We start from the raw sequence: 15937 nt of genomic DNA, 5'->3' as shown, positions 1-15937 counted from the left end.
GGGAAGGGAGGGACAAGGGTGGAGAAAAAGAAAGAGGGCATTACAATTAGCATGTATAGTGTGTGTGGGGGCATGGGGAGGGCTGTGCAACACAGAAAAGACAAGTAGTGATTTTACAGCATCTTACTATGCTGATGGACATAGACTGTGAAGGGGTATGTGTGGGGCACTTGGTGAACGGGGGAGTCTAGTAAACATAGTGTTCTTCATGTAATTGTAGATTAATGATACCAAAATAAAAAAAATAAGAAAATAAGAAAATAAAGTTAATACTTATGTGGTGCTTAGGGTAATACAAAAAGAGAATGTTTTAAAAAAATTAATGCCTTAGTTGTACTTTTGACTTTTGACTGTTCTTTGGTTATAAATAAGTCATACTTAGCAGAAACCCTTTTTACAAATTAAATTTAAAGAAAATTTTAGAATAGTAATAACACTGCTGTAGCCTTTCTTGGTATTCTATTTGGGGACACTGGCAAATTAAGAAATCACTGTAACTAATCTATCACATACTTAGGGATTTTACAGCTTAGAAAGCCCTTCCCCTTTCCCATTCTCTTCTCACATAACTCTGTGAAATGAGAATTGGCATAATCATTCCCATTTTTAAGATGAGAAAAATAAATCTAAGCAATGTCAATTAATTTGTTAAATGTCAGACAAATCTCCAACTAGGACTTCATATTATTTGGATGATAGTTTTTCTACAGCATTAAATTACTGTAACGTCAAAACTAAAAATTCTGTCTAAAAAACAAAGGCCACTTGTTTTGGCCTGCTGACACATTTTTAAAGATGCTTACAGAGTGATTTTATAAAGTACACAGCTGAAGGAGATGTAACCTAAAGAATGGGTTTGTTATCTGTGACTGTTCTTAATTACACATCCCTGCATACCCCTTTTATGCTTAAATTTTCATGTTTATATTTTCTAATAGTCCATTTATAGCTAAATTTTTATACTTCAAATATTTAAAACAAAATAAATACAAATAATAAATTTTATATTTAAAAAGCTTACATAGCCTCTGGATTCATGATACAAATGGCTCCTGAGCATTCACATCTCTTTGGGTCATCATATGATATTCCCAGGCTGTGTCCCAGCATCTGGGTGACAATGACTGAAAATGCCTCCAGCGTTATCTCCTTGGGATACTACATTAAAAAGAAAATTCAAATGAAAGAGAATTCATTAAGAGTAGTAAACAACAGTACTTTTCTAATTCTGAACATTTTTTTAATTTTATAAATACTTAAAAATAGGAAATACAGTTCCTTGGATGGTGAGAGGCCTAACATTCTTATGAAATGTTTGGATATATAAGCATATTAAATCTATCCTAACTTTTACTATGATTTAACCATTGAATACCTAACAATTCTTACATAGCTACCATAACTATATAACAAGGGCTGTTTTTACATTAGATTTTTGGTTATGCGGACCATGATCTTCAATTTCCTACACCAGCTCTTGGACTCATTTAGGGTAGTCCACATGGTACTTTGCCTCCCATCTCACAAAGTGGCCACATAACAAATTACCCAGTTTAAGTGGCTATCAGCTCCCTGTCAGGATTCTCAATGACACAGTAACTGGTATCAGGAGAAACCACAGAAAATACACTCTCAAGACAGCATTCTTGGATTAGACTGATCACATATTTAACTTCCTCACCAAGGAGAAACAGGACAATGGTAATTCATGATATGCAATGACATCATTATTTCTCAAATCATTACCAAATCTGGCATAGGATAGGTGCAGGTAGAGGCCACGTTGCAAGAAAGATCAAGGCACTCCATTGCTATAATGACCAGCTATAATAAAGATTTTGGGGTCAACTGGTTTCTTATGACAACACTAGAAGATGCACATTCTGAAAAATAGAAAAGAGAATAGGCCATCAGAAAGCCTCTGCAGCAGTAATGCAGTAACTCATCTCCTGTAGTTTTTGCAATGACATGGCTGAGGATGAAGCTCAAGGCCTAATTACAAGGACTGCAGGGTTACAGCACCAATTAAGGTCTCAAACCTACAAGATTTGGTGTAGAAAGGTTAGAATCAGAAACTTGGGATGGGAACAATCAGAATGACATGGACAAATGTCCCTGAACTTCCCTTACCAGTAGAGGAAGCCTTCTTTTAAACAGTGAGAGAGCCCATAAATTTTTTAAAAATAACACTTTCAATGGTAATGCCTGGGACATTTGCCTTGCCACCCCTCATTGCCTCCAAGTCCATATCAAGAACTAAATCATGACAAGAGCGATGTCACAAGATGGAAACTGATGTCATTCCTGATTTCTCTCTCCCCACCAGAACAACTAACAGCAACCCACGGACAAGATACCGCTGAGAGAATCTAAGGACACTGAGGTAATGCTGAAGTATCCCCTGCACCACAGGGACTAAGACAGACCCATTAGAAGGGCAAAGGGGGCAGCTACACACTGATTGCCCTGCTCCTTCCCACAGAGGAGCACAGTGCCATATTGAGAGGTACCCCTGGAGCTTATAGTTTTTAAAAGAGAGCCCAGGGTGGACATCCAGCACCTCTCACACTGTCAGTCACTTAATGGGAGTCCCCAGTCCAGTCTAACCTCATGAGGATTATAGAGGATGCTGTGGGGCTTGCCCACTAGCACACGATTGTGATGGGGGCTGGGGGACTTGCAACAACTGGTGCTCAGATCTTGGCAGACCAAGTTCTCACTTGTAGTACCGAAGTAGTACTCCCAACCAGGACTTCTGGTCATCTACAGAGTCGAGACAGTGGTTCAGTCTGATCAGAGAACTCACGAGGGCACAGAGCCTGATTTGGGTTCTAAAACAAAGAGCTCTGCCAGCCCTGGAGCCTGGTCTATCCCTCACCACCACCCACACAGGGGAGCTGATTCATAACCCTACGCAGTGCTGAGGGTAGATGCTGGCCCCATCTGACTAGAAGCCTGGTCATTATGCCTGGAAGCATGTAGTCCAGCAATGGTCAAGTGGAGAGTATGACAGGCACAGTTGATTGTCCATAGAGTAAAACTAGGCACTGCTTGACCAAGGAACTTGGGGTGTAGTCAGCTTGAGTCAAGGTCACAAAAAGCTTTGCTGGGCATGGAGTCAGTTCTTCCCAGGCAGGGAAGCTAATTTACAGCCCACCCATTGCTGAATATAGTTCCCAGCTCTGCCCAACCAGAAAGCCAACCCACTTACTCTGCCTGGGCAGGGGAGCTAACTCAGAGTTCTGTTTACTGCTCAGTGTAGTTCCAGCCCTGCCTGAACAGAAAGCCTGGGCTGTATACTTGGAAGCTGCCTAGGCCAAGAGAAAATGGGGTGATATATTCAAAATATTGAAAGAAAAAACTGTCAACCAAAAACATCATTACACTTGGCCAAGCTGTCCTTCAGAAATGAAGGAGCAATCAAGACTTTCCTAAACAAACAAAAGCTGAGAGAGTTCATCACCACTAGACCTGACTTACAAGAAATCCTAAAGGGAGTTCTTAGAGTGGAAATAAAAGGATGTTAATCAATATTATAAAAATGTATAAAGATAGTGTAAAACTCACTGGTAATAGTAAATATATAGTCAAAGTCAGATTCTCTAATATGATAAAGGTGGTGCATAATCACTAACAGCTCTAGTTTAAAAGTTAAAAAACAACTTCATTAAAAATAACCATAACTAAAAAGTATGTTATTGGATATACAATATTATAAATGTGTAAAGCATAATATTAATGACATAAAATTTGACAGGTAGGGAAGCAAATGTGTAAAGTTCATGAATACTATCAAAGTTAAGCTGTTATCAGTTTAAAATAGGATGTGATCATTTTTAGATACTATATGTAGCCCTTTGGTACTTACAAGGGAAAAACTTGTAGTAATTATACAAAAGAATATGAAAATGAAGTCAAAGCATAACTGATACCATGACATCAAAACACAAAAAAAGACAGCAGGATAAGAAGGAACAATGGATCTACAAAACAGCAAAACAAGATGGCAACAGTAAATCCTTACCTATCAATAATTATTTTAAACATTAATAGATTAAATTCTTCAATCAAAACAGACAGAATGCCTGAATGGATAAAAAATGAGATTCAATGATACGCTGTCTACAAAAGAATCACTTAGCTGAAAGACACACACAGATGGAGAGTGAAGGTATGGAAAAAGATATTTCAAGCAAATGGTAATAAAAAAAGATATGGATGGCTATACTATAAAAAAAGACAAAAGTGACTTTAAGCTAAAAATGGTAGAAGAGAAAAGGTTATTACATAATAATAATAAAGGGTCAATCCTTCTAGAAGATATAATAGTTGTACATATTTATGCAAACATCAGAGCACCTAACTATATGAAGCAAAAATTAATATAGCTAAAAAGATAAACAGCAATGCAATAATAATAATAATGATAATAATAATAATAATAAGTGACTTTAATACCTCACACTCAACAATGGATCAATAAGGAAACAGCAGATTTGGACACTATAGACCAAATGGACCTAAGAGATATATACAGAACATTCTCATGCCAGCAGAGTACTCATGAACCATTTTCTAGGGTAGATCATATGTTAAGCCTAAGAAAATAAGTCTTAGCAAATTAAAGAAGATTGAAATCATGCCAAGTATCTTCTCTGACCACAGTAGTATGAAACAGAAATCATTAGCAGGAGGAAAACTAGAAAAAATCACAAATACTAAATAGTATCTTTAATTTCAAAGGGGAAATTAAAAAGTATCTTGAGACAAATAAAAATGGAAACAACATACCAAAACTTACAGGATGCAGCAAAACTAGTTCTAAGAGGGAAGTTCATAGTAATGACCCCCTACATTAAGACACAAGAAAGATCTCAAATAAACAAGCTAATGCTATACCTCAAGGAACTAGAACAAGAACAGACTGAACCCAAGTTTAGCAGAAGGAAGGAAATAATAAAGATTGGAGCAGAAACAGAACAGGAAAACAGAAGAAAATCTTATCAAAACTAAGAGTTTGTTCTTTGAAAAAATTAAAAAATAGACACACCTTTAGCTAGAGTAATCAAGGAAAGGAAAGACACTCCAAATCAACAAAATTATAAATGAAAGAGAAGACATTAGAATTTATACCACAAAAATACTAAAAATCATAAGAGGCAATGATGAACCACTATATGCCAAAAATCTAGATGATCTAGAAGAAATGGAAAACTTCTTAGAAATATACAATCTACTAAGACTGAACAAGGAAAAAATGGAAAATCTGGACAGACCAACTACTTGTAAAAATAATAAAAAATCTTGCATAGAAAAAAATCCAGGACTTGAGGGTAACATTGGTAAATTTTACCAAACATTTAAAGGGTTAACATCAGTCCTTCTCAAAGTCTTCCAAAAATTTGAAGAGGAAAAAACATCCCCAAACTCCTGTTGTGAAGCCAGCATTACCCAATACCAAAGTCAGAAAAGGACAGTACAAGAAAAGAAAACTACAGGCCAATGTCCCTGATGAGCACAGATGCAAAAATTCTCAATAAAATAGTAGCAAACCAAATTTACCAGCAACCAAAGAATCATTCACCATGAACAAGTGGGATTTATCACTGGAATGCAAGGATGGTTCAACATACACAAATTAATAAATATGATACATCACATTAATAGAATAAAAGTCAAATGACTACCATTAACAGGTACAAAAAAACTGAGAAAATTCAAATCCATTCATGATGAAAACTCAGCAAGTATAGAAGGATTGTATCTAAAAATAATAAAAGCCATATATGACAAGCCCACACCTAACATCATATTCAATGGTGAAAGGTTTAAAGCTTTTCCTCCAAGATAAGGAACAAGACAAGGATGCCCACTTTTACCACTGCAATTAAACACAGTACTGGAAATCCTACCCAGGGCAATCAGGCAAGAAAAAATAAAGGCATTAGAATGGAAAAGTGTTAAAAACAAGACAACAGTCCCCAAATGGAGTCACTTATGCTAAGCTCCATGTCACCAAACCAAGACTTAATTACAGTTTTGGCTATCCCAGAAATGAAATATTTTTTCTTTTTTATTGAAATGTAGTTGATACACAATATTTTTTTGGCTTGTGGTATAAAAAATAGTGATTCAACAATTATATACATCACAAAATGCTCATCATAAGAAGTGTAGTTACCATCTGTCAACATGCAGAGATATTACAGTATTACTGACTGTATTCCCTATTGTGTACTTTCAACCCCTAATTTATTTTATAATTGGAAGTTGGTATCTCTAAATCCCCTTCACCTATTTTGCCCATTCCCCTCACCTCTCCACCATGGCAACCACCAGTCCATTCTTTGTGTTTATGAGTTTATTTTTGTTTGTGTGTTGTTTTCTAGATTCCACAAATAAGAAAAATCACATGGTACTTGGCTTTTTCTGTCTGATTTATTTCACTTAGCATAATACCCTCAAGTTCCACCCATGTTGTTGTGAATGGCAAGATCTCATTCTTTTTTATGACTGTCATATTCCATTGTATATATGCACCACATTTTCTTTACCCATTCACCTATTATGGACACTTAGGAATGAAGGAAAGGTCAACAAGTAATAACTTTATCAACTTAAGGTGCCAGTATAAGGTAAGAGGAGCACAGAAAGTGGATGGAAGAATTAGCAATGCTTATTCTCAGCCAGAGACAGAAGCGGGGATCATATCAACAATATTTTATGTTATTCTTTTTTTTTCCTCTCCTACTATCTTATATAAAAAACATTGGTGGTAGCTAACTTTTTGGTTTGAGGTGGGAATATAACTAAATTAATAATTATGCTGCTGATGGACTTTGTTAGGGTTTATAATTTTCACCTGGGTAAAGAAGAGGTGAAAGTAAAAATGAGTGGGCTGTACAAAATACCTCTGTTTATACTTCCAGATGCAGTCTCTACCCTTCTCCATACTGCTCTGTGCCACGGAACACTAGGCAATATGAACTACATCAATGCTTTCTGGTCCACTAAGTTTTCACAACAGAGAACAACTGGGAGGAAGGAGAGTAAAATTATCAGATGCTCACCTCCCTATAAAATGGCTGTATCCTTCAACACAGTTCTCAGCTCCTGTCAAGCAGACCCCTCCACATAGCTCCCGATCTCCAGTCACCCTCCTTGACTTTGCCCTTTCAGGGTGGTGGTGGTCATAACGGGTTGTTGATGTTACTAGTCCCACAGATCTATACTTTCCCATGTACATCCCTACATTATGCCTATAACTTAGTAAACCACTTATTAGTTTCTCCTAAAATAACCCAACTTTAATATGCTATATCCTGAAAACATTTCATTAACCTGTCCTAAAAATTTTAAGTAGATGTGCCATTCCTTTCCTGCTAGAACACCGACATATAATATGCATATAATAGAGCATGCCTAAATAGGAGGGACATGTAGTATACACACAAGTGAAATAGAAAGATAACTGTATACTGTCTGAAGAGATATCCAGGCCATATTCTTAAGTTTAAAATGCAAAGTTGCAGAACAATATGGACAGTATAACAACTTACAAAGAGAAAAGTGAGGGATCATAATTTTAGACATATTTGCAATGTATTTGAAAAAACAGCAGTAGAAGGCTAAATCAAAAACTCTTTAAAATGACTGCCTATGATAGAGGGGAAAGAAAAGGGCAGGATCTGAAGGAAGACCTCTTACAGTATGGAGCAAACATCTTTTCTATGCCTTAACAAACTGGCCTAAATCTGGATCAACTTCTAACATTTCACCCTTTGCCCTTTCAATGTCATGAAGTGTCTCTGAGAATTCCTTTAAACGCAATGAAGTCATCTGTGGGCACCTCTTCCTCTGGACCATCCTCATCCTTTTTGGCATGAACACTTTCCTCACTTGCGTGCATTGCCTCTGAGTTCCTCTGCCTGCATATCTGGAGTCTCTCAAATGGCAGCAGTGTCAATGCTCCCATAGGAAGCTTTTTCTTCTATGATTTTAGTTATTTGAATTTCGCTTCCAGCAATATCCAGACTTTTCACTTCTTTTCTGCACTTTTTTGTTGACCAATTCCCTCTTTCAACCTTACATTTTTGTAAAACATCACATAAGGTTATCATTGAGAAACAGGGGGCATCACACTACAGGTTTTACTCTGTGTGTGAACTGAATAGCCAGGGACACATTTTGAAAGAAATGAAAATTGGTCACTAGCCATGTTGCTTACATAGTGATTTGTGGACTAAAGAACTAGCAGTAAGTTCCACTCTGTGCAATTGCTCAGGTAACATACCACTCCTGATCCCATAGTTCCATCCCACTCATTTGTCACAGGTTGATGGCATCTTGCATTTCTAAACTAAATGCCACACACCAGTTATCAAATGGCCCTTTCCAAACACTTATTCTCCCCAGGTTCTGGTAACTTCTGGCCTTTTCTTGCCAGGAACTTTACACACACATAAGCACACAATCTCCTTCATGCCCTTCAGCAGTTACTACCCTGCTCTCTCCTCATTCGCAATAATAACCTTTATTCTAGCTTCTAACACCATAGACTAGCTTGCCTGTTTTTTTAAATTTTCCATAAATGAAATCACGTCAAACATATTTTATAGATTTGGGGGTTATGACTTCTTTCATGCAGTATTGTGACTGTGAGATTCATCTACAGGTTTGAATGGAGTAGTAAGTGGTTCATACATTTTTTTTTGCCGGATGTTACATTATATGAATATAGCACATTTTATTTATCCATTGTACTCTTGATGGACATTTGGGGTGTTTCCAGTTTTGTGCTATTAGAAATACTGCTACTATGAATGTCCTTTTAATGCACACACATACATATTCTGTACACAGAACTGAAATTGTTGGAGCTTTGGATTTGTGTATGTTCACTTTGGGTAGATATTATCAATTTTTTAAACTAGTCATACCAATGTGTACTTCCATGAGCAATATATGAGAGTTGCAGTCACTCCACATTCTTGCTAACATTTGTCCATCATTTTTACATTATCATCTGGTAGACATGAGGTAATATTTCATTAAGATTTAACTTGCATTTCAGTATTTATGACCATTTTGCTATCCTTTTCTGTGAAGTGCTTATTCAAGTATCTTGTTTGTTTTTCCACTGCATTAGCCTTTTTTATTGATTTGTGGGAGCATTTTCTATATTCTGTAAATTACTGTCAGTTACGCATTGCAAATACTTTCCTTACTCTGTGGCTTGCTTTTGTAGTCTTGTAAGTATTTTCACAAACAGAATTTGATATGGTCCAATTCATCCAGCTTTTCCATTATGACGTTTTTTGGGTCCACTTTAAATCTTTCCCTGCCCCCACAGTCATGAAACTGTTCCTCTTTGAATCTTCCAGGGCTTTACTGCTTAATTTCACATATACAGATGTACAGTCCACCTACATTTTATATTTTGTAGAGCACCCAGAGGCAACAAAAGTTACATTTATAAAGAGACCACCAACTGAGGAGTATATTACAGGGTCACCTTTCTAAAAATTAAGTATATGCTTGTACATTTTTCTGTTTCTGAACTCTCTCTTCTGTTCAACTGGTCTATTAGTCTTTCTCTGTCTTAATTACTGAAGTTTTATAATAAGTTTTTAAATTAACTACACTATGTCCCTTTGCTTTGTTATTCTTCAAGATTATCTTTCCTGTTCTTTACGCTTGGCATCATCTTATAAAATGTGGATTTAGTCTGTCAACTTTACACACACACACAAGAAAAACCTGCTAGGATTTTTACTGGAGGCTGCATTCCCTCTATTGATCAATTTGGGGGAGTTAACATCTTTATGTTGTCTGCCAATACACAATCTTAGGCTCTGTCTCTAATAATGTTTTATTTTCTCTGTAAAGGTCTGACACATCCTTGGATAGCTCTTTTTATTTCTGTACTTGATTTTAATGCTACTTTTAAGGTTTTAGTTTTCTGTTTGTTGCCAATTTATAAATATATTTTACTTATTCATTATACTTTATTTTGTTTTGCTGTGTTTTGATCTTTGTATTCAGTAAACTTGCTAAACTCTTTCATGAATTCTAATATTTTACCTGTAAATTCACTTACTCATATAATTTGAAAATAACAAATCATAACTTTTTTCCTTTTCCTTGTTAAATTACCTTGTACAGGAACATTAGTATTAACCGAATAGAGATGGTGATGGTGGGCATCCTTATCTTCTCCCTAAGTGCTTTCAGAATTTCAACATAATATATGTTTGAGATTTTTGGAGATGCCCTCTATCAAATTCTTAATACTAAATATTATTTTTGAATTCCTAATGCAGACAGGCAATGTTTTAGAAACTTGGGATATTTCAGTGAAAGAAAGCAAAAGTCTCGGCTCTCTCGGAAATTTGTATTGTGAATATTCTCCTTTAGATCTAAGTTGGCTTAGAGCTTTTATTTGAACTTTACCAAGTTCTTTTTTTTCATCTTCTGAGATAACTACATAATTTTCCCAATTCTCTCAGTGTGGTCAATTACATTAATTGCCAATGTTAAATCAATCTAGCATTCCTGGAATAAATTCAACTTAGTCAAAACATATTTTCTTTTTACGTATTGCCAGGTTTTGTTTCCTAAAGTGTCTTTAGGATTTCTGCCTCTATCTTCTAAAGCAAAATTGCCCATAATTATCTTTCTTGTACTATCCTTTTCAGGTTTGTTATCAAAACTATGCTAGCCTCATAAGATAAACTGGAGAGTGCACCTCCTTTCCTGTTCTCTAGGTAAGTCTCAAATATTTGGGACACCAGTTTGAGAATAGACTTTTATTTGTGGGGAGGTTTTAACTATGGATTAAAATATTTCAGGGTTATTCATGTTGCCTATTTCACCTCGAGTTGCTGTTGGCAAGTTATATATTCCTGGAGTGTCTATTTAACCTATACGTTCAAATTATGTCATCCTCTCATAATCTTTTATATATATGTAGCGTATTTTTTCCTTTCTTAATAGTGCTCACAGATGTCTTTTGTTTTTGTCTTATTTTTTTCTTAGTTAGTCACACCAGTCCTTTCAAAGAATCAGTTTCAAAGAATTGACTTTAAAATGTGTGGACCCGCATCACAGTAAGTTTATTTTCCATGTCATTAATCTCTGAACTTCTGTTGATTACTTCCACCAATGTTCTTTTGGTCCATTTTAGACTTTTTTCTAACTTCTTGAGATAATTATGAAGTCTCTTTTAAAATAAGCCCTTAAGGTACTCAAAAAATTTTGATATGAAGCATTTCCATTATCTTTTGATTCAAATTATTTTTGAAGTTCTATTATAATTTTCTGACTCATGGTTTAATTTCAAAGAATAGTGAGTTATTTAGTTGTATTTTATTCCTAACATGCTTCCTATCATATTTTAGTCATCTGATATTTGTTGAGACTTGTTTTACTGCTCAGTATAATAGTCAATTTGGTAAACATTCCCTAAGTGCTTGTAAACAACATCTCTTCTGCAGTGTGGAAGGTACTGTTGTCTATAAATGTCCATTAAGTCAAGTTTATTAAACATTTTGCTCATCATTTTATCAGTTACTGAAATGTGGTACAATCTCCCACCACCCTTGGAGATTTATCTTCTTGTGGTTTTGTCATTTTTTTCTCTATACACTTTAAAGCTGTAAGTCGTATATAATTTTTAATTGTTGTATTTTCCTAGTGAACTGAACCTGAGATTATCACTTTTCTTCTGTGTGGTAATGCCTTATCTTTTTATTCCAGAAAAATAGTAAAGGGTTCCAAGAAAAGGAAGATAGGGTTAATTTTCTGTGGTAGTTGGATTCACCCACAGAAGTAAAAGAGGTTAGAAAAAAAATTTAGAAGTTTCCATGAGACCCTGATGCCTAAAAGATCTTCCTTTGACCAAAAGTCAAAGCTTGTTAGCTTAACAATGTATTTCTTTATTCAATAGTTAACATTAAATTATTCATAATACTGTAAAGTACTATTTATTTTTAAATCAAGCTATAAAGTATCAAAGTTCTATAGAATAATAAATTTTACAAATCTTGACAATATATGAGAAGTGTACAACAATTTTACATCTCTTATTTTTCATAGCACATAATCAATGGACACTGCCTTAGATAGATATTATTTAAATAATAAAATACAAATAATGAAAATATAAGCATTATTAAATGATGTTATGTAATGATATATGATGTATATTATGTATATATTTAATATGTATGATTATATAATATTGTACATATAACATATAATTGTATTTTAATAATAAGAAATATTATTAAAATGATAGCATATAAGTTATATAAATGACAGAGTGGGCTAAATATGTCAAAGACAATAATATCAACATTATCTAAAGTTTAAAAATCAAAGTAGGGGTAAAAGGATATATATTATAAATCAAAGTAGGGGTAAAAGTGTGTAACTATAAAAAAAATTTAAACAGAAATTATAAACTTTAAATAGGAGTACATGAAGGGGATAAAAGAGAGTTTTACTGTCAATTTTTGCTTTTTATACCTATAATTAAAACAATTTTAATGTACATGCATAAATTCTGTATTAAAAGAGTATCAGAAATAAAATCATGTGCTGCAGAAACCCATTTTTGCAAAAAGAGAAGGAGGGAGTCACAGGAGGAGATATAAAGTAGAAGATACATATCAATCAAAACATTAACAGTGGTTATGGCTTCCTGAGACAGAAGATGCCAGAGCATATGCATTTCCTTATATATTCCTATATGTACTTTTAAAAAAGGATATGAAAACATACATTAATTTGGAATTTAAAAATTTATGTAGTACTTAAACTTACCTTTAAGAAGGATGAATAGGATGGGAAAATGGCTTAAGGCATTCCTTTACCTTTCACTGATACATCTAATTAAACTGTACCAATAATTTATATGTGTGTGTGTGTGTGTGTGTGTGTGTGTGTGTGTGTGTGTGTGTGTGAGTATTATAAAGATTTGAAATAGACATAAAAGTTCCTTTTTAACACTCAAGGTTTGAAACAAAAGATATACTTTTTGACAGACCATTTGTTTTGATTTTTGAAACTGTATCTATAAGGCTATTTCTCCAATTTTATGTCTATAAACAAAAACCTATTTGGATTACAGAAATTTCCTTACAGGTAGTTTTTCCTGATGCACTATTCTACATAGTAAGAAATGCATCTTTATGATGTTTTCATTGCACTTTCAAACAATTGCAAACAAGGCACTTGTTCTAGAGAAGACTCTTTCCACACATTTCACATTTTTAACAGTAATGGAATATAAATGCAATCTCTAAAGGAAATATAAATATAACCCGTAAAAAAAATATGCTATATTGGTGAATAATTTTTAAGTGTATACATTTTTTAATAATATCAAATAATTACATACCAAAACAATTCCTGCAGAATAATGGGCAACACACATCTTTCCAGGAAATGTTGCTCCCATGTACTCTTGATGATCTCTAGAGCTAAATAAATAAGTATATATTTATAATTAATTTTGAGTAACATTCAAATGTGAGCATTCCTGCTAACAACTTGTAGTATATAAAATCCTGGTCTCAAGTAAATTGAGGTATAACCTTTCCATATATCTTTAATTATTTCAAATTTGGAAGATACTCCTAATTGAATAAGATTAAACACTTTGAATTTCTAAAACATATTTAATGGACCCACACTTTTAGTGGTTTTACTGTTTTCTTCACATTTGGGTAGGGTTACCCACATTTTTAATCAAATATTTTGATCAAAAATATTTTGTTGAATGACAATGAAAAATAGTTTTAATAAGTAGATTCAAATTTTTCACTCTCATAGTTTCTCATAGTAATGACCTCATTGTTCTACCACTTAATATTATTATTTCTACTTTGAGTAAAGGCCCATATAAATTGTCACTTAATAATGGCACCACTCTCAGAGATTTACATAAATTATTCTGCTTAATCCTCAGATCAAGCCAGCGAAATAGGTATTATTTTTATCCACATCGAATAAATAAAACATCAGATGGAAAGTATAAATTTTCCAAAGGTAGCACAATTAATAAATGCCACTGAAGGATTTGAACTTGGGCAGTCTGAATCCAGAGCCATACTCTCAACCACTAAGGTATAGATGCTCCAACATATTCTACCATCTTTAGAGCTCCACCAAAACAAACATTCCAGCATGTATGTAAAGACACTTTTTTTAACTTAATACTGCCCATCCATTCTCCACTTCAAATCAGTTGTCAAGATTTACTAATTTACTTCTTCAGTATTTCTTGTAAGTTTTCTCTCCTTCAAAGGTTCAACTCCAGTTCTAACTCTCTGAAAAGAACTACAAAAGTATTTAGTCTCATGCCTCTAAGTGCATTGTTTCCATAACCTGGAATATTTTCTATCTTCTTTCTCTGAGTTTAAACATGCCTAACTCTGCCTTCCCACTTCAAATTTAATTAGCACTTCTTTAATTTGGCCTTTTATGCACTACTTTGAGCCTTTTCCCCTCCCTTTCCTTCTTTCCCTCCCTCTCTCCCTTCCTCCCCCATCTTTTGCTCTCATTCTTTTCCTGTAAACTACAAGCAAGTAGAGATAATATACTAACATTAATCTTATGGAGTGATATCAACAGGATGGCAGAATATGTTTTCAGCCCTCATCTTCCTAGAGAAAAAAAACTCTTAACAATCACCCAGTGAGAGTACTTTATGGGAGCCCAAGAGTTCAGAGAGGTCCCAGCATCCCATCAGAGCAAAAAATCCAAAAGCAGACACACAAAGAAGGTAAGAACAGGTTCGCTTTCCCCACATCAGCGTTCCCAAGGCAGATGTCCTCAGCTGATTTCTCCCATAGGGGCAGGCAAGGGCACTGTGAGCACCCCCAGCTATGCAGGATGGTGTCCAAGAGGCCCATTTCAGTGACAGATGCATGGATGAAGAAAATGTGATGTATATATACAATGGAATATCATTCAGCTTTAAAAAGGAAAGAAATCCTGCTTTTTGCAACATGGATAAATCTGAATGGCATTATGCTAAGTGAACAAAGTCACACATAAAAAGGCAAATACCGTACAATCTCGCTAATATGTAGAATCTAAGAGTCAAGCTCAAAAAGCACAGAATAGAATGGTGGCTGCCAGAAGTTGGGACATGGACAAAATGAGAAGATGTTGGTCAAAGAGGACAAAGCTTCAGTCATGCAGGATGAGTAAATCCTGCAGATTAAATATACAGCATGGTGATTATAGTTAATAACACTGCACTGTGTATTTGAAATTTGCTGAGAGTAGATCTAAAGTGTTTTCACCACAAAAAAAGGAAACTATGTAAGTTGGATAAGTTAACTGGCTTGATTATGAAAATAATTTCACAATGTATACATATATCAAAATATCACATTGTACATCTTAAATACATACAATTGTACTTGTTAATTTTACATCAGTAAATATGTAAAAAAAATTTTTTTAAAGTGGGGAAAAATGTCGGTGAGGATGTGGAGAAAGGGGAACCCTCTTACAGTGCTGGTGGAATGTATATTAGTTCAACCATTGTGGAAAGCAGTATGGAGGTTCCTCAAAAAACTCAAAACAGAAATACCATTTGACCCCAGAATTCCACTCATAGGAATTTACCCTAAGAATGCAGGAGCCCAGTTTCAAAAAGATACATGCACCCCTATATTTATCACAGCACTATTTACAACAGCCAAGAAATGGAAGCAATCTAAGTGTCCATCAGTAGATGAATGGATAAAGAAGATGTGGTACATATACACAATGGAATATTATTCAGCCATAAGAAGAAAACAGATCCTACCATTTGCAACAACATGGATGGAGCTAGAGGGTATTATGCTCAGTGAAATAAGCCAGGTGGAGAAAGACAAGTACCCAATGATTTCACTCATATGTGGAATATAAAGAATAA

The 15937-nt window shown here is 34.6% G+C and overlaps 1 protein-coding gene across 9 annotated transcripts in view; it reads right to left on the bottom strand.

The window, feature by feature from the left end:
- The window catches only part of ADAM32 (ADAM metallopeptidase domain 32), a 132323-nt gene that overhangs the window by 67973 nt on the left and 48413 nt on the right, over positions 1-15937 (bottom strand). For all 9 annotated transcript variants that reach the window (XM_073218973.1, XM_073218975.1, XM_073218974.1 and 6 more), the window contains 2 exons: positions 13403-13484; positions 1022-1158 (listed from right to left, as the gene is read on the bottom strand). In XM_073218973.1, coding sequence (XP_073075074.1) covers positions 1022-1158; positions 13403-13484 — 219 coding nt within the window. The remainder of the gene's footprint in view (positions 1-1021; positions 1159-13402; positions 13485-15937) is intronic.

The sequence above is a fragment of the Manis javanica genome, chromosome 12 (assembly GCF_040802235.1).
Source record: "Manis javanica isolate MJ-LG chromosome 12, MJ_LKY, whole genome shotgun sequence".
Classification (NCBI taxonomy): domain Eukaryota; kingdom Metazoa; phylum Chordata; class Mammalia; order Pholidota; family Manidae; genus Manis; species Manis javanica.
This window is presented reverse-complemented; position numbering and strand designations above follow the sequence as displayed.